Below are 18,588 nucleotides of genomic sequence, written 5' to 3'. Positions count from 1 at the left end.
CTTTTGATAGAAGGGAGGTCATTGATGAAGCAGCAAAAGATGGTTGGGCCTAAGACACCCTGAGAAACTCCTGCAGTGATGTACTGGAAGGAGCGGCACGATAGTACAGTGGTTAGCACTGCTTCCTCACAACATCAGGGACCTGGGTTCAATTCCGGCCTTGCATGTCTCTCTGTGTCTGCGTAGGTTTCCTCCGGGTGCTCCGGTTTCCTTCCCCAGTCCAAAGATGTGTAAGTATTGTGGATTGTCCATGATAAATTGCCCCTCGGTGTCCAGGGATCTGCAGGTTAGATTAGGGGTATTGGGCAGTGTGTATCGGTGCAGATTCAATAGGCCGAATACCCTCCTTCTGCACTGCAGGGATTCTTTGATGCAATGAACTGAAATGGTTGACCTCCCAACAACCACAATCACATTCTTTCCTTTGTGCTTGGCATGGAGATTCCCCTTTCTGGCCAACACAGCAAAAGAGGGTCACCTGGCTTGGAGGACCAACTTAGAATGAGTGTGCAATCACCTAGGGGGTAGAGTCCTCTCTGGGGCAGAAGGCATGTAGGAGACTGGGGCAGCTGGTGCGCTGTTGGCTTCTGTACAGTTTTTCTTATTAATAAATATCTTTTGTGTTTCTAATGAAGTCTGTGAATGTGCACAATTGCATCTGGCAACGGGGATAAAATTATCCTCACACTGCCTTTGGCCCAACATCTGCGAGCATCCTGTTTTAATCGAAGTCTGAAGGAAAAAATACTCACTCTCATGCCTGTCTTTGGACGGATGGGGCCATTTGAGATGTTGAGACATTGGCAAACGCAGACTGGTGTAGAGTCGAGGAGGATCTACCACGCCAAGCTGCATGGTCAACGGAGAGGGCCTGGCGGGACGCACTGTTCAGAATCCACAAGAAGGTCGAACAAGGTGCAGAGGTGAACCTCCAGTCACCTTGCTGACTAGGAGGCGAGGGGCAAACACAGAACAAACGTGAATTGGCCAGTAAAAGTTTAGAAATGTATAACGGGGCGGGGTGGGGGGGGGATCAGTGAAAGTAACCCTGGGAAGCAAGAGCTGAAATTTTGAGTTTGTGGAAAGTGGAACAGAAGATGAACAGAAAAAAAAGAGTTCTGCAAAGTTGTCCAAAAAAAAAGGAAAAGGAAGCACAAAAAACACGCTTTGGAAGAACATGAAAAATAATGGGGAAAACATAGAGAATGCTGGCAGCTACTTGCAGCTCAGTAAAAAAAGTGGTAATACATTTAAAATGGTAATGCACTTAAAGCAGCACCCACAAGGAGAAACAAGCAGCTAGCGAAGGAAAATTAGAGATGACCCCAGATAAAAGGTCCATAACCAATGAAGACCTCGTGGATGATGTAACGGAAGACCTCAAAAAAGAGGCAACAAAAACCCCAGACGGAGGGCAATGGAAGACCCCAGAAGGGTGGCAACCAAAGACCCCAGAAGGAGGTCACTGAGAGAATGGAAACAAGTCAATGCTTCATCGGAGATGGACCTGACCAACAGTGAAGCCAAGAGGGTCTGGTTGAAGTTAACACAGTAGAAATGAAGTTATGAAATGTATATGTCCTATAAGAACATGATGGATTGCTCTCGGAAGAAACACAGAAATGACTACAAAAGAAACTAGGAACGATGGAACATAAAGAGGAATCATCAAATAGCATGAAGCCCCAGGGAAGACATTAAAACTTCATGATGAAATGTGTGCTGATGAAAAATGCAATTTTCCAATGGGCATTGAAGCAATTCAGGGTCACAAATAGGCGAGGTAGATGTTAAAAGAAAGCAGAAGAGAGAGATGTGGGAACAGGGTGAGATCAGGGCATTAGGATACTCTTCATGTGTAGGATAAAGACCAACACTGACTGGGTGGAACAACTGTTTCTGCATCGTAATTGTGATAATAACTCTGTCTGAGGAGGCTTTCAGACATCAGGAGATTGTATATAAGCAAGTGCAGGTTTTTTTTTGTTAAGAGATGTTTGGAAGTGTTTTATTGCTGCCTTTGGTGTCACAACCAAAATCTATTGACCTGTTCCCCTAAGGTGCCAAAATGAAAAGATGAACGCGCTTGGAGCAATGGCCCAATGCCTTTTCCCTTTAGCCCTTTGATTGCATCCAACCATCATGGGCTGGATTCTCTGATTTTGAGACTATGTCCAGAGGAAGTGTCAAGCCTTACGATGAAAAAGTTGGCGCCCGGTTGGGGGGAGGGAGGAGGGGGGGGGGGGGGGGGGGGGGGGGGGGGCTACCAGCCACTCCATGTAAAGCCCCCTGATTCCTGACAGAAACGGCTGGAGAATTGCTGGGTCCGTGGTTGTGCATGGGCACAGCGACGGCCTGCAGTGGTCGCGCCATGGCGCCAGCCGCATGCGGGGCCAGCCTGCCAGATAGTGTCCCCCTCATCAACCCCGGACCACCCCCCCCCCCCCCCAATCAGTCTCCCCAGCCTCTGCTGAAGCCCCTCCCCCCCCCCTCCGACTGTGGCAGCGCGGGACACAGTCCTCAGCCGCCATGCGAGGTTAACGAAAACTCAGAGCACAAGTGATCCACGCCGTCGGGAAGTCGGCCCATAGGGGGCAGAGCATTGTAGGAGGTCCTTCAGGTAACGTCCTGAGGCCGTTCCAACGACGTGCGCTGTCCTCACCAATTATGCCGTTTTGGAGCATCCGAAAAGAGTTGCCGCTCCCCATTTCGGGGTCAAAAGGGATTCTCCGCCCGTTTGCTGAATTTGATCGACGGCGGCAAGCGGAGAATCACGCCCCATATCGTTTTCATTCCCAGAAGGAAAAATCACTAACAATTGGGGAAATAAAAATATAGGTCTGAACTGTTTTTGCCTATTGGGTTATCGGCCTGTGACAATGGCCTAGTCTTAATATATGCCCACAAAGATGGACATAGCCATTCCAAAAACCGTTCACCGAGGCTCAACCTTGAAAGCAACCTTGATAACATTTCTGGATTGGCAGGATCAAATGTTGCATAGGCTAGCACTGCTGGAAGCTCTTTGACAGAGGATAATTGCTGTATAAATGGTGAATCGTATTTGAAGGAATTACAGCTAGCGTGCAGAAATCAGAGGGGCATCTAGCTTAGATGCAGGTTGAGGCAGATATCTATTGACGCACGTACAAAATAGAATGCAGAAAGAGACTTGCAGAGTTGCTATCAGATTAGTGCTGTAACCCAGGATATGTTGCCAATACCACTAGGTCTAGTGTTTGTTATAATAGGGCCACGATCAGCCACGCTCAGTGGGTAACGCACTCACAAAAAACCTTTGTCAGAAGATCGTGGGTTCACTCCAGAGACTTGAGAGGATATTCCAGGTTTTCCCTCTCAGTTGGATATAAAAGATTCCTTAATATTATTTTGAAGAGGAGCAGGGAAGTTCTCCCAAGCCCTGGCCGTACCAGCCTCCCCGGACAGGCGCCGGAATGTGGTGACTAGGGGCTTTTCACAGTAACTTCATTGAAGCCTACTCGTGACGATAAGCGATTTTCATTTTCATTTTCATTCATAATTTAGCCCTCAAAAAGCATAATTAAAAGATCAGGTTTTTCGGCAACACTTCGGGTTGGGGGGCAGGGTCAAGGGAAATGCCGATTCGGGGGAACCACAAATTTGAGCCAGGGAGGAGGGATGGAAATTTTCAGAAATGGGGGGAGAAGGGGATTAAGACACTAAAAGATTTGTTTCTTAGGGGTCGGTTTGCAGGTCTGAAGGAGCTGGAAGCGAAGTATGGGCTGGAGCAGGGGGAAATGTTTAGATACATACAGGTTTGAGATTTTGCCAGAAAGGAGATACAGAGCTTCCCGGTAGAGCCGGCCTCCACATTGCTGGAGGAGGTGCTGACGACAGGGAGACTGGAGAAGGGGGTAATGTCAGCGGTTTACGGAGCTATTTTGGAAGAGGCGAAGGCTGGAAGGGATCAAAGCAAAGTGGGAGGAAGAGTTGGGAGAGGTTATAGAGGAGGTGTTCTGGTGTGAGGTGCTCCGGAGAGTGAATGCCTCCACCTCGTGCGCGAGGTTGGGGCTGATACAGCCTGAGGTGGTATACAGAGCACACCTCACGAGGGCGAGCAAGAGCCGATTCTTTGAAGGGGTAGAAGATGTGTGTGTGCGTTGTGGGGGGTCTCCGTTAATCACGTGGTCCTGTCCAAAGCTAGAGGATTACTGGAAGGTGGTTTTTCGGGTAATTTCTAAAGTGGTGCACGTGAAACTGGACCCGGGCCCCCGGGAGGCCATATTCGGGGTGTCGGACCAGCCAGGGTTGGAAACGGGTGCAGTGGCAGATGTTGTAGCCTTCGCCTCGTTGATCGCCGAAGGCGGATCCTGATGGGTTAGAGCGCAACCTCTCCATCCTGTGCCCTGGCGTGGCGGGGGGACCTGTTGGAATTCGTGACTCTTGAGAAGGTTAAGTTTGAACTGAGGGGAAGGATTGAGGGATTCTACAATTCATGGGCATTATTCATCATGCACTTACAAGAACTGGATAACATCTAACATTAATTGGTGTGGGTGGGTGGGAGGATGGGGGGAGGGGGTGGTGTGTGTTGATGGTGACTATGGGTGATTCCTGATTCCTTTTTGTCATTTGTTTATGTGAAAATGCGGGCGAATGTTTGGGGTTTGGTGGGAGGATGGGATTGTTGTTATTGATATGGGGATTGACATATTTGTTATTGATTATTGTTTATTGTTGGTGGGTGTAAATTTGGGAGAAAATGTGATAAAGGAGGAGAATATGAAATATTTTTTTAAAAATAAAAGATCAGGTTGTCGGGGCATTATCTCACTGCTTCTTGTGGAAGCATGCTGTGCATAATATTAGCTGCCACCTTCTGACGGAATGAGTATACTTCAAAAGCACTTTTGGATCATGGCTGGTGTGTTCAATTATTCTCTGAATCTAATCTGCTCTCTCTGGAGATTTTCTGGTGATTCACGAGTGATCAATACATCTGATGCTGACTTGTGGAAAGTAGATGCCTAGATATCTGCCCCAAGCGGGTACTGTTGACTCTCGCCCTCGTTTTCTTCAGAATCAAGGTGAAAACTTTCCATTGATGGCTCAGAGTGATAACTCCGATCATCTGTGGGCGGGCAGAATCAACTTGTGTTCCCCCACAGTTTCCGTTGTGTTTGATGTGATTAATTCAAGGTGCAAGTCATACCGAGAACAGTGCTAAACAGGTCCCTTCACACAATAGAGGGTAAGAGTATGCAACAAACACTGTCATCGTCGAGAAGAAAGAGAACCATCAGAGTAGCTTCAGCAAATCATTCAAATGTAGTAATACAGATTAACACGATGCAAGCGAAGCGTTGTAGCTCGTTTCTGGAGCAGAGAGGTTATGTTGAACTGAAGTAAAACCTCAGGTAGTCCACATTCAGTGCACTGTGTGCATTTCTGGTCTCCATATTATAAAAAGGATATAGGCTGGGATTTTTAGGATGGCAGGAGTTCCCTTACCAAAGAGTCGGCGCAGAACACATCCCCGCCGATACTCCCTGCCCCGCAGCCACTTAACGCTCTAACAAGTGTTAATCGACTTCAGGCGGGACCTTCGTCCCTCACTCAGATTGAGGGCCCAGTCAATCTGATGGGCCTGCAGTGCCAGAAGTTGCAGTGGTACTGGAAGTGATTCCCAGAGCCTGAGCCCCTGGAGTCCAGGGTAAGGTAAGTGGAGGGGGGTCTTAGTGTGGGATGGCGCGGTGGAAAGGTCATGGAGGAGGGAGCTCATGCTGGTGGCCATATGTTTTTGGGGGGATGCCCAGTGACAAAGGGAGACTGCTGGTGAAGGTACCCCCACCCCACACCATCTACCTTCCCACTGCAGGCCCATCAGATTGACCGGGCCCTCAATCTGAGTGAGGGAAAAAGATCCCGCCTGAAGTCGATTAACACTTGTTAGAGCATTAAGTGGCTGCGGGGCAGGTAGTATCGGCAGGGATGTGTTCTCCGCCGACTCATCACCGAGGCTTGAATAGGATTAACATTTGGGCTACTCGTCTGGACCTCTCCCAGCAGCCTGAAAATTGAGGCTGGGCAGGAAATGTCCCTTACGTGGTCAAGCATTGGTCACTTGAAGGCCTCAGTTGGGGCAAGGATGGTAGGAGGGCTGGCCTAGGAGCAGACAGGATGGGCGGGAGCCCAGTGGGAAGGCCAAACGAGAAACGTTATGGTCAGCCTCCCACCTACTACAAACCCACCAGCAGAAGGATGGACAATTCTACACACACACAGTCACTGGTGAAGGGAAAAAAAGATTTGCAAGAATGGTATTAGGAGTGAGAGCCTCCAGCTACCTGGGAAGACTGAACAGGTTCGCAGCTGACCTTCACTTTTAATTCTTTCATGGGATGTGGGCATTGCTGACTAGGTCAGCATGTGTGCAGCCCATCCCTAATTTCCCCTGAGAAGGTGATTGTGAGCTGCCTTCTTGAACTGTTGCAGTACATCTACAGTGCAGCTAGGGAGGGAATTGCATGATTTTGACTCCGAGACAGTGAAGAAACGCTGAAGAAGTTGCAAGTCGAAATGATGCATGACTTGGAAGGAAGCCTTCATGTGGTGGTGTTGCCATGAACCTGCTGTGCATGTCCTTCTATAGAATGGTACACGGCTGCTACATTGCGTCGATGGTGGAGAGAATCCATGTTGGTGGGTGGGATGCCAATCATAGAATCGCTACAGGGCAGAAGCAGGCCATACAGCCCATTGAGCCCCTCTGAAAGAGCACTCTACCTAGGCACATGCCCTCACCCTATGCCCACAGCCATATAACCCCACCTAACATTTTGGACAATAATCCCCGACCATCAGTACCCCCTCCTCACCCTCTCCTCACCCCCTCTCGTTCAGGCTGGTCTTGTCCCCATGCTCATTAAAGGTCCCCTGTGTCTGCTGGAACTGGTTCACTGCTTTCCCGGTGGAATTTTGTATTTTTTTCCTCTCCGCCAGTAGTTCCAAGGTCGGGGCTATGAAGTATCACCGATCCACCTCCAATATGGAGTCGACCAGCTGTTGCCTAGCCGCCCTCTCCTTCCTGCCCCTGTGCCATGTACGCAATTGTTTCTCCCCTTATCACCATCTTCAGTGCCTCCCAGATTGTGAAGGGCGAGACCACCCCATTCTGGTTGCAGGTTATGTATCCCTCGATGGCTTGTGACATTTGTTCACAGAACGCCTTGTTAGCGAGGAGGGCTATGTCCAGCCTCCATGTGGGGCGTTGGGCCCGGCCAGTCTCCAATCTCACATCCACATAGTGTGGAATGTGGTCGGAGATGACTATTGTGGTGTATTCCGCCCCTGGAAGCACGGATTTCCCAACTGTGAAGAAACCAATTTAGGAGTAGACTTTGTTAACCTGGGAGAAGAAGGAGAACTCCCTCTCACTCGTCTGTGTGAAACTCCATGGGTCCACTCCCCCCCCCCCCCCCCCCCCCCCCCCACCTCCCATCTTCTCCATAAAGGCCCTCAGTTCTCTCGCTATGGCTAATTGTTTGCCCGCTTACGGGCTGGAATCCCCACTTTGGGGCTGGATTTGTGCGTCCCTGGGTCCTGCACACAGTTGACGTTTCCCCTCATGATGAGTTGGTGGGAGTCTAGATCAGGGATTTCTGTTATGGTAATTTTGATAGCATTTGCTGCCTCAATGCTGGGGGCAGGCAGTCTCGCCTCGCCTCTTGAGTTCAGCTCTTTGTTTTGTCATGTGAGAGTACCTTTAAGAAATGGGTGTTTAAGAAATGTACCTTTGAGAAATGAGTGTTCAAGAAATGTACCTTTAAGAAATGTGTGTTTATCAGTGATGTCAAAGTGTGGGTGGAGCTGGGCTCACTGTCAGCTTTTTACTTTCGTTTTAGGCTGTTTGCTACAGGGTGTTTTTTAGTTTCGTTTTCAGTGTTGGAGCTGAAGCCAGACAGAGCAGGTGCACTGTTGATCTCTCTGCCATGAAAAGACTATCTCTTGATCATTTGGTGAATTCAGAATTATAAATGTTCTCAGTAGTGAATGTAAACCTAATGTGCTTCTTTTAAAAGGTGTTTCTTCTGTCTTCTGGATGTTGTTTGGGAAGTTATTAAGGATTACTTAGTGTTGTATTCTTTGGGGGTTGTATTTGAATTGATGGTTGCTAAGATGTTCACTGTATGTTTGAAAGGTTAACTTGAGTTCATAGAATAAACATTGTTTTGCTTTAAAAATTAGTTTTCCATTTCTGCTGTACCACACCTGTTGAGTGGGCCATGTGCTCCCCATACCACAATCTATTAAAAGTTGTGGGTCAGGTGAATTCCATGATACACTTTGGGGTTCTCTAAACTCTGGCCCATAACAGTTTGGACAAGGTCAGGAACTGAGTGGTCCCAAAGTGAACATCAGTCAGCAGGTTATTGCTGTGTAAGTGTCACTTGTGAGCACCTTCCATCATTTTTCAGATGATCGCGAGTAGCTGGGATGGTAGTTGGCTGGATTGGATGCTTAGGGGGGTAGACAGAGTGGATAGTCATAGGCTTTTTCCCAGGGTCGAGGGGTCAATTACTAGGGGGCATAGGTTTAAGGTGTGAGGGGCAAGGTTTAGAGAAGATGTACGAGGCACGTTTTTTACACAGTGGATAGTTGGTGCCTGGAACTTGCTGCCGGAGGAGGTGGTGGAAGCAGGGACGAAAGGGGCATCTTGGCAAATAGATGAATAGGGTGGGAATAGAGGGATACGGACCCAGGAAGTGTAGAAGATTTTAGTTTAGATGGGCAGCATGGTCGACACTGGCTTGGAGGGACAAAGGGCCTGTTCCTGTGCTGTACTTTTCTTTGTTCTATTCCATTTAGCATGGTGGATATCGTCAGTATGAGGATGGGTCTTAATCTCTAGAAGGACTGTGGGGTGAACATTCCTAACAATATTCTCATGGACGGATGCAAATGCAACAGAAAAATTTGTGAAGACAAGGCCCTCGCCTTGCTGTTTCTCCCACCACCTGATGCAGGCCCAGTCTGGAAGATATGTCCATCAGAACTTAGCTAGTTCAATCATAGTGGTGCTATTGAGCCACTCTTGGCATTGGACATTGAAGTCCCCCCAGCCAGAGTACATTCTGAACCCCTTCCACACTCAGTGCTTCCTCCATCTGGTGTTTAATATGAAGGAGGACTGATTCAAATGTTTAGGGAGGGCAGTCGGTAATAATCAGCAGGGGTTTCCTTGCCCATGTTTGACCTAGTGCCATGAGACTTTGAGAAAAGAGAAAGCTGAGGGTTAACCTAATCGATCTGTTGCAACCACAGAGATGTCATTTTCTGAGCAAGTCAGATCCCAGAGGGAAACTTGTGATAACCTCTTTTTCTATATATTGAAAATGACAAGGAAAAGCTACTGACCATAGAAACATGGAACTCCAGTAGCACCTTTAGGATTTTAAAAGTTAGGAGATTTATTAACAAGAAAAAAAACTTAAGCACATGAGATTTAAGTTACACAGTCAAAGCGGTCTCGCAGAACCCTCCCCTCCACCCCCCAAAAAAAACACTTGGTCATAATACACAGATAAACAACCTACTTGGCAACCACTCCCTTACTGATCTTTAACAATGACAATCCAATAATATTACCCAAAGCAAAGAACTGCTGTCACTTTACCAATGGACTATCACACCACTCTTCAAATACATTCACCCTGATGTGGAAATTCAAAAGAAAAGTTCAAAACTACTTTCTGAAAACTACAACTTTTCTGGCTTGACTGCATGGTTGATTCAAATTCATAACTTGAGCTCAACTTTTCCAAAATATAAAAATTCTTCATGTTTTCCTATTGCCTTCACTTTCTGGTCAATAAAATGTAATGTACCTGACCCTGTTTACCTAGGAAATCTTTGTAAGTTGTAGACGTTCCTTGTCACTTGGAACTTCCCAAGGTTGCAAACACAAGTCCCTACTTATCTCACAATGCAAATTCTAAATCCAACATCACATTAGCCTTCATTAGAAATGCATGAACCTAACACCTTCATGCGCACACACACACATACAGACATGTTTACGCAGACACACTCAAAAATATATTCTTTTTACTTAACATTCATCATCACTAAAATTATGAAAAGGTTTGATTGGATAAGTGTAGGCAAAATATTTCCACATGTGGGAATTTGCCGATGGATATAAGTTACTATTCAATACAACAGGAAATTCAGGAGAAACTTCACCCAGAGACTGATCAGATTGTGTAAGTCACTGTCACATTCAGGGGCTTGAGGTGCATAGTGTAAATGCAAAGAAAACTATTCTCAAACTATAGGCTCAATGCTGAGATTGGTAGATTCTTGTGTACTCAGGGAATCAACGTCGACAAGGAAAGGGAGAGAAAGTGGAATTGTGTTGAGGTTTAACCATGGTCTTCTTGAATGAGGAATCAACATTTCAGGGCCTATAGCTGCTCCTGTTTTTCTCTTACCTGCATAGTTCCCTCAGTAAACTAACCCTAATGGTTATAAAGCTCTGTCAACCTATTAGCTAGACCTCATCAGTTTAATGGAACATATATTCACCTTAGCAGCAGAATAACGTATTGTACATTATTGTTGTAGCATTGCTGTCTAGAAGTCACAGTTTGCAGTGAACAAAGCCACAGAAGGCCCACTAGAAAGGTCTTTATTTGTTGCTTCAAGGTCTGAGTACATTTATAATACTTGGTTTCCTTTTTCTTTTACTTTTACTTTTTAGGTAATTGCAAAGAATCTGGACCAGAAATTTGCATATATTCAGGTAACCTTTGTCAATCCTTACTTTGATGAAAAAGAATTGCCTGAAAGGAAGACACCTTTTGAGAGAAACCACAACATCACCCGATTTGTTTTTGAGACCCCGTACACGCAATCTGGGAAGAAGCAAGGAGGGATTGAGGAGCAATGCAAAAGGCGAACAATTTTAACAAGTAAGGCCAGGTTTATGCAAGTAATTGAATAACAATAAGCAGGATCACCAATCTATCAGTATGATTCCTGTTCCAAAGATCAAATAATCACACGTCAACTTTCACAGAATCATAGAAATGTTACAGCGCAGAAAGAGGCCATTTGACCCATCGTGTCAATGCTGGATCTCTGAAGGAATAATTCATCTAGTGGCATTCTCCTGCCTTCACACGTAATCCTACACATTGTCCCATTTTGGATAGTAATAACCCAATTCCCTTTTAAATGTCTCTATTGATTCAACCTCTTTCACGCACTCAGGCAGTACCTTCAAGATCCTAATCACTCGCTGTGTAAAAATGTTTCCTCTCCTGTTTCCATTGCTTCTTTTGCCATTAATCATAAATCTCTGCCCATTGATTCTTGAACCACCCACCAGTGGGAACAGTTTCTCCCTTTCTACTTTGTCCAGGTGCCTCATGATTGTGAATGACTTTATCAAATCTTCCCTCTACTCCAGGGAAAGCCTCTCCAACCTGTCCACTTAACTGGGGATTTTCATCCCAAAACCGTCCTTGTGTATCTTTTCTCCACGCTCTCCACTGCCTTCACATCTTTCTGAAAGTATGGTGTACAGAACTGGACGCAGTGCTACAGCTCAGCTTGAACCAGCATTTTGTACACGTTCTATGCACCAGCATTGTTTGGTTGTAAGCAACCAACAATATGTGTACTACTGCATCCCCATTCCAGGATTTAAGGCTCCCTGGTCCGGCACAGTACTGAAGAAGTCACTATCTGGGGGTTAATTTTCACCTTGTTTCCTCAGCATTGGGGTAACCTGGTCGAACAGAGAGCCTGCATTATGGAACCCATCTGATTTTAATTCCACCAACTCGGATATAGGTCAGGCAGGCAGGATAATGGGCTCTTTCATTCCATTGGGTGCTTGCTAACGGGTGCAGCTCAGTAACCTGTTGTTAATTGCCTCCAGCAACACACTCCTTCCCGTATGTGAAGAAGAGGATTGCGGTTATGCATGAGCACCAGGTCGAGCTGAAACCCATCGATGTCGCCATCGATGAAATGAATGATCGAACAACTGAGCTGCGAAAGTTGTGCACCTCGAACGGCCTGGACATGATCCAACTCCAGCTCAAACTCCAAGGCTGCGTATCAGTGCAGGTGAGAACCATGATCTTTGGAAAGTGAAACTTCCCTGCCTTATCTGATCGTTGCCTTTAGAAAGATGGCAATGACCTTTTATCACTGCCCCTAACCCTGGGTAATTGCAAATGCAGATTGAAAGAGCAAACACCCACTTGTGCGACAATATATTTTTGTATTTAGCTTGCCCCTCTGCTGGATGCCTCAGATGAAAAGCTTTCCATCATAAGGGTCAGAGGTGTTGGATGATCATTTTTATCTCGGTGTGCAGCAATGGAACAACATCCTTAATTCCTTATTGAGAAAGAACATCAAATCTTTGAGAGAGCCATTGTTCTGTGGCTGCTGGCTTTTCGCCACAAACCCAGTAATCATGTTGGAACTCTGGAAATTAACCTTTTGTAACCTGAACCAATAAGAGGTAAAACTCTTAAGAGGGTGCAGGAGCAGAGTGACCTGGGCATATATGTGCACAGATTATTGACGGTGGCAGGACAGGTGGAGAGAGCAGTTAATAAAGCATATAGTATTCAGGGCTTTATTAATAAAGCCATAGAATACAAGAGCAAGGGCAGCATGGTAACATAGTGGTTCGCACAGTTGCTTCACAGATCCAGGGTCCCAGGTTCGATTCCCGCTTTGGGTCACTGTCCGGAGTCTGCACATTCACCCCGTGTCTGCGTGGGTTTCCTCCCACTGTCCAAAGACGTGCAGGTTAGGTGGATTGGCCATACTAAATTGCCCTTTAGTGTCCAGAAAAGGTTAGATGGGGTTACGGGACAGGGTGGAGGTGTGGGCTGGAGTTAAGGTGCTCTTTCCAAGGGCCGGTGCAGATTCGATGGGCCGAATTACCTCCTTCAGCACTGTAAATTCAATGATGAAGGAGGTTATGCTTGTCATGATATGCAGACATGCAGATAATGATATACAGACAGGCACAGACAGGCAGCTTATGAACACAGAGAACAGGACATGACCAATGAGCAGGCAGGACACTCGGGTGGTATCTCACTATAAAAGGCACGAGGCACTCGCACTCCATCTCTTTCCACTGATGAACATCTACAGAGTGAGTCAGGGTGTATGTACAGTATCACACCTCCAGCACATGGCTAAGAGCTGGTCTGGTTCAGTCAGACAGAGTAGCCACACTTAGGTCAGCAGAGAGTCGAACTCATAGAGAACAGTGCTACTGGTTCAATAAATCAGATTGAGCTAACTTCAAGGTCTGGAGTATCTTTTGGTTAAAGCTGCATCCAGTTGCACCCTGTGTTATCCCAGAGTTCATAACACATCATGCTACCAGGAGACTGCTTAATCTAGGTGGTTTACCTCAGTCCGTTCCATGACGACCAGCGAATGTATCCCGGCACCATGGCGAAGATTCAGGCTCCTCACCAGCTCAGGACTTCCGGCAATCTCAGTGCCAACTGACGGACATTCAAGCAAAAGTTTCTGCTGTACATCGAAGCCTCAGACCTCGAGGGTGCGTCTGATGCAAGGAAGATCGCGCTTCTCCTCTCAACAGCGGGTGATCAAATATCAAACTCTTCAACTCTTTTCACTTCACCGAAGGCCAAGACAAGACAGTTTCAGACCATCCTGGACACGTTTGACAGTCACTGTGAAGTGGACACCAATGAAATCTTCGAGGGCTACATATTCAACAGCGTCTTCAAGGTAAAGATGATTCTTTCAACTCCTGAAATAACCTCTTCACCTTCGACAACAAGTTCTTCATCCAGGCCATCCTATCGTTTCCGGCAATGGGACCCTGTGTGAGAACATCTCTGGCTACATCGAGGGCATCTTGAAACCCATTGTACAAAGTACGCCCAGCTTCTGTCACGACACGACGGACTTCCTACAGAAACTCAGCACCCATGGACCAGTTGAACCAGGAACATTCCTCGTCACAATGGATGCCTCGGCACTCTACACCAGCATCCTCCATGACGACAACATCCTCAGTACTCAACACCGACAACTGCCAATCTCCAGACGCAATTCTGCAACTCATCCGCTTCATTCTGGATCACAACGTCTTCACCTTCGACAACAAGTTCTTCATCCAGATGCACGGAACAGCCATGGGAACCAAATTTGCACCTCAATATGCAAACATCTACATGCACAAGTTTGAACAAGACTTCCTCACCGCACAGGACCTTCAACCGACGTTATACACCAGATACATCGATGACATTTTTTTCCTTTGGAGCCACAGCGAAGAATCACTGAAACGACTACACGATGACATCAATAAGTTCCATCCCACCACCAGACTCACCATGGACTAGTCTCCAAAATCAGGTGCATTCTTGGACACACTCATCTCCATCAAGGACGATCACCTCAGCGCTTCGCTTTACCGCAAGCCCACAGACAACCTCACGATGCTCCACTTCTCCAGCTTCCACCCTAAACACATTAAAGAAGCCATCCCCTATGGACAAGCCCTCCGTATACACAGGATCTGCTCAGACGAGGAGGAGCGTAACAGACATCTACAGATGCTGAAAGATGCCCTCGGACGAACAGCATATGGCGCTCGACTCATCGATCGACAGTTCCAATGTGCCACAGCAAAAAACCGCACCGACCTCCTCCGAAGACAAACACGGGACACAACTGACAGAGTACCCTTCGTCGTCCAATACTTTCCTGGAGTGGAGAAACTACGACATCTTCTTCGCAGCCTTCTACACATCATCGATGAAGGTGAACATCTTGCCAGGGTCATCCTCACACCCCCACTACTTGCCTTCAAACAACCGCGCAACCTCAAACAAACCATTGTTTGCAGCAAACTACCCAGCCTTCAGAACAGCGACCACGACACCACAAAACCCTGCCGTGGCAATCTCTGCGAGACGTGCCAGATCATCGACATGGATACCACCATTACATGTGAGAACACCACCCACCAGGTACGTGGTACATACTCGTGCGACTCGGCCAAAGTTGTCTACCTCATACACTGCAAGAAAGGATGTCCCGAGGCGTGGTACATTGGCGAGACCATGCAGACGCTGCGACAACGGTTGAATGGACATCACGCGACAATCGCCAGGCAGGAATGTTCCCTTCCAGTCGGGGGCAGTCAAGGGCATTCAGCCTCTGATCTCCGGGTAAGCATTCTCCAAGGCGGACTTCAGGACGCGCGACAACGCAGAATTGCCGAGCAGAAACTTATAGTCAAGTTCCGCACGCATGAGTGCGGCCTGAACCGGGACCTGGGATTCATGTCGCATTACATTCATCCCCCACCATCTGGCCTGGGCTTGCGAAATCCTACTAACTGTCCTGGTTTGAGACAATTCACACCTCTTTAACCTGGGATTACCCATCTCTCTGGGTCTGTAAAGACTTGATTACCTGCAAATGCTCGCATTCTAAGCATTGTCTGGCATCTTTGAATTTATCTATATATATGTTTGGAACATACCTCTTCATTCACCTGAGGAAGGAGCAGTGCTCCGAAAGCTAGTGTTTGAAACAAAGCTGTTGGACTTTAACCTGGTGTTGGAAGACTTCTCACTGTGCTCACCCCAGTCCAACGCCGGCATCTCCACATTATGTTTGCCAAGTCATACCAGTTCAAACATGTCACTTCCAGCCCACACTATCCGCAGTCCAATGGGAAGGTTGAGAAAGGGGTGCACATTGTGAAACAGCTCATCTGCAAAGCCGCGGATTCTGCTTCTGACATCTACCTCACGCTGCTTGTGTACAGGGCGACCCCGCTGTCCACTGGCATGTCGCCGTCTCAACTCCTGAGGAACAGGGACCTGCGGACAACACTTCCAGCCATACACTTGCCCAACCTGGATCACCTCCCGGTGCTGCAGAAGGTGCAGCAGCTCCGAAACCAGCAAAAGCAGGGCTATGATGCTCATGCCACCGATTTGCCCGTGTTATCCCCGGCAGACACTGTCAGGATCAAGATACCGGATGGTGGCTGGTCTACTCCAGCTGTCGTTGTTCGACAGGCTGCGTCCCGCTCGTAGGTTGTACGTATAGCTGATGGTTCTGTTGTGCGATGAAACAGACGGGCACTAAGCAAAGTTGCCTGCCCGCAACCGCTTTCTTCTCCGCCTGTCAAGGCGCCGTCGTCCCCACCACCACCTCTCCGGCAATCGACAAGGATCAGACGCAAGCCCCAGAGACTGGACTTTTTCTCTTTTCTCACGTTAGACAGCTGTCTTCACATGTAAGTACATTCCCATATGCCAACAAAACATTTTTTAAAAAGGGGAGATGTCATGATATGCAGACATGCAGATAATGATGTACAGACAGGCAGCTAATGAACAACGAGAACAGGACATGACCAATGAGCAGGCTGGATACTTAGGGGTGGTATCTCACTATAAAAGGGACGAGGCACTCCATCTCTTTCCACTGATGAACATCTAGAGTGAGTCAGGGTGTATGTGCAGTATCACAGCTCCAGCACATGGCTAAGAGCTAGTCTGGTTCAGTCAGACAGAGTAACCACACTTGGGTTAGCAGAGAGTCGAACTCCTAGAAAACTGTGCTAACTGTGCTACTGGTTCAATAAATCAGATTGAACTAACTTCAAGGTCTGGAGTATCTTTTGGTTAAAGCTGCATCCAGTTGCAGCCTGTGTTATCCCAGAGTACATAACACATCAATGCTGAGTTTACACAAGACACTAGTTGGACCTCAGCTGGAATGTTGTGTCGGGTTCTGGGCACAACCCTGTCGGAAGGATGTTGAACACATTGGAGAGAGTGCAGAAGAGATTTACAACAAAATGGTTCCAGGGATGAGAAACTTCAGTTGTGAGGATAGATTGGAGAGCTTTGATTTGTTCTCCTAGGAAAGAAGAAGATTAAGAGGAGATTTGGGGGAGATTCACCGCCAGCAGCGGACTTCCTGTTGAGGCTGAGAATCTCACGAGCGATGCTCCAGTCCCACACTGACGGCAGCATTGATGTTCATACCCCGGGCCAGCGAAAGGCTGCAAATGGGTCATCTGAACCTATTTGCATCCTATTAACAGGCAGGACAGCGGATTCTCCATGGCTCCATGATGCTCTGGCCCTCTGGGCCGGGAAGCACATGGACATGGATTGGTGTAATTATTTGTCAGCATGGGCTGGTGGGCTAAGGGGATAGGTATTTAATATAGCTTCCCCCAAAGTCCATCGGAGGGCCACTCCCCCTACAATGCAGATCCTGCCCAGTTCCCCCGCCACCAGACCCCCTTCCTCCGCCACCAGACCCCCCCGCCACCAGACCACTCTGATGCGCTAACAATTGCACACAAAGACTCAAATTGGTACAAGAGAGGCTTTATTACCGTGAGATGTTATTCCTTCGACTGCAGCTGTAGAATGGCAGCTCAGGAGAACTCATGAATATTTATACTGCTCCCTGTGGGCAGAGCTAGCCGGCAGGGGCTTACCGGCAAACCTGTAATAGCAGGTACTGCTGTACATCTCCTAATACTGGCACACACATACAGTGGTGGATCACCACATTCACCCCCTGTTAAGAATGAGTCCGGCGGGGGTGACGTGAAACTATGTACATGATCCGTGATTTATTTAAAGAGGGGAGGGGAAAAAATAACAAGTGTCCATCTTGCAACCCGGTGCCCGTCATAGGTTGAGTCTGACCGGCAGTCTGACAGTTCGTTGAGAGCGATGCAGCAGTGGTGGCGACGTCTGCACAGGCGGTGTCGGCATTGACGGCATCGGTGGTGTTGGTGCTGGCCAGTGGCTGGACGACTCCAGGAACGTGCCAAAATCTTCCATGTCCTCTAGTGTGAGCAGGGGAACGAGGGATGGACATGGTGGGGATGGTGCTGGGAGTGTCGGGGGAGGGGAGGTTGGCGCGTGGGTGGGGAGGTGTGTGTGAGTGGGATCAGTACCTGAGGGAGCCAGGTCCCTGAGCGAGACTGTATCCTGGCGGCCGTCGGGGAACTCCACGTCGGCATACTGGGGTTTTGCGTGGAGCAGGCGTAACCTGTCCACCAGAGGGTCTGCCTTGTGGAGTCTGGCAAGGGGCAGCACGGTAGCAAGGGGCAGCTCGGTAGCATGGTGGTTAGCATAAATGCTTCACAGCTCCAGGATCCCAGGTTCGGTTCCCGGCTGGGTCACTGTCTGTGCGGAGTCTGCACGTCCTCCCCGTGTGTGCGTGGGTTTCCTCCGGGTGCTCCGGTTTCCTCCCACAGTCCAAAGATGTGCGGGTTAGGTGGATTGGCCATGCTAAATTGCCCGTAGTGTCCTAAAAAGTAAGGTTAGGAGGAGGGGGGTTGTTGGGTTACGGGTATAGGGTGGATACGTGGGTTTGAGTACATAGAACATAGAACAGTACATCACAGAACAGGCCCTTCGGCCCTCGATGTTGTGCCGAGCAATGATCACCCTACTCAAACCTACGTATCCACCCTATACCCGTAACCCAACAACCCCCCACCCCTTAACCTTACTTTTTAGGACACTACGGGCAATT

At 47.9% G+C, this 18,588-nt stretch overlaps 1 protein-coding gene across 3 annotated transcripts in view; it reads left to right on the top strand.

Annotated features, from left to right (window-relative positions):
- The window catches only part of dock11 (dedicator of cytokinesis 11), a 321,886-nt gene that overhangs the window by 271,257 nt on the left and 32,041 nt on the right, over positions 1-18,588 (top strand). For all 3 annotated transcript variants that reach the window (XM_038774333.1, XM_038774332.1, XM_038774334.1), the window contains exons 49-50: positions 10,745-10,955; positions 11,930-12,120. In XM_038774333.1, coding sequence (XP_038630261.1) covers positions 10,745-10,955; positions 11,930-12,120 — 402 coding nt within the window. The remainder of the gene's footprint in view (positions 1-10,744; positions 10,956-11,929; positions 12,121-18,588) is intronic.

This window comes from Scyliorhinus canicula, chromosome 17 (genome assembly GCF_902713615.1).
Source record: "Scyliorhinus canicula chromosome 17, sScyCan1.1, whole genome shotgun sequence".
Lineage (NCBI taxonomy): Eukaryota > Metazoa > Chordata > Chondrichthyes > Carcharhiniformes > Scyliorhinidae > Scyliorhinus > Scyliorhinus canicula.
This window is presented reverse-complemented; position numbering and strand designations above follow the sequence as displayed.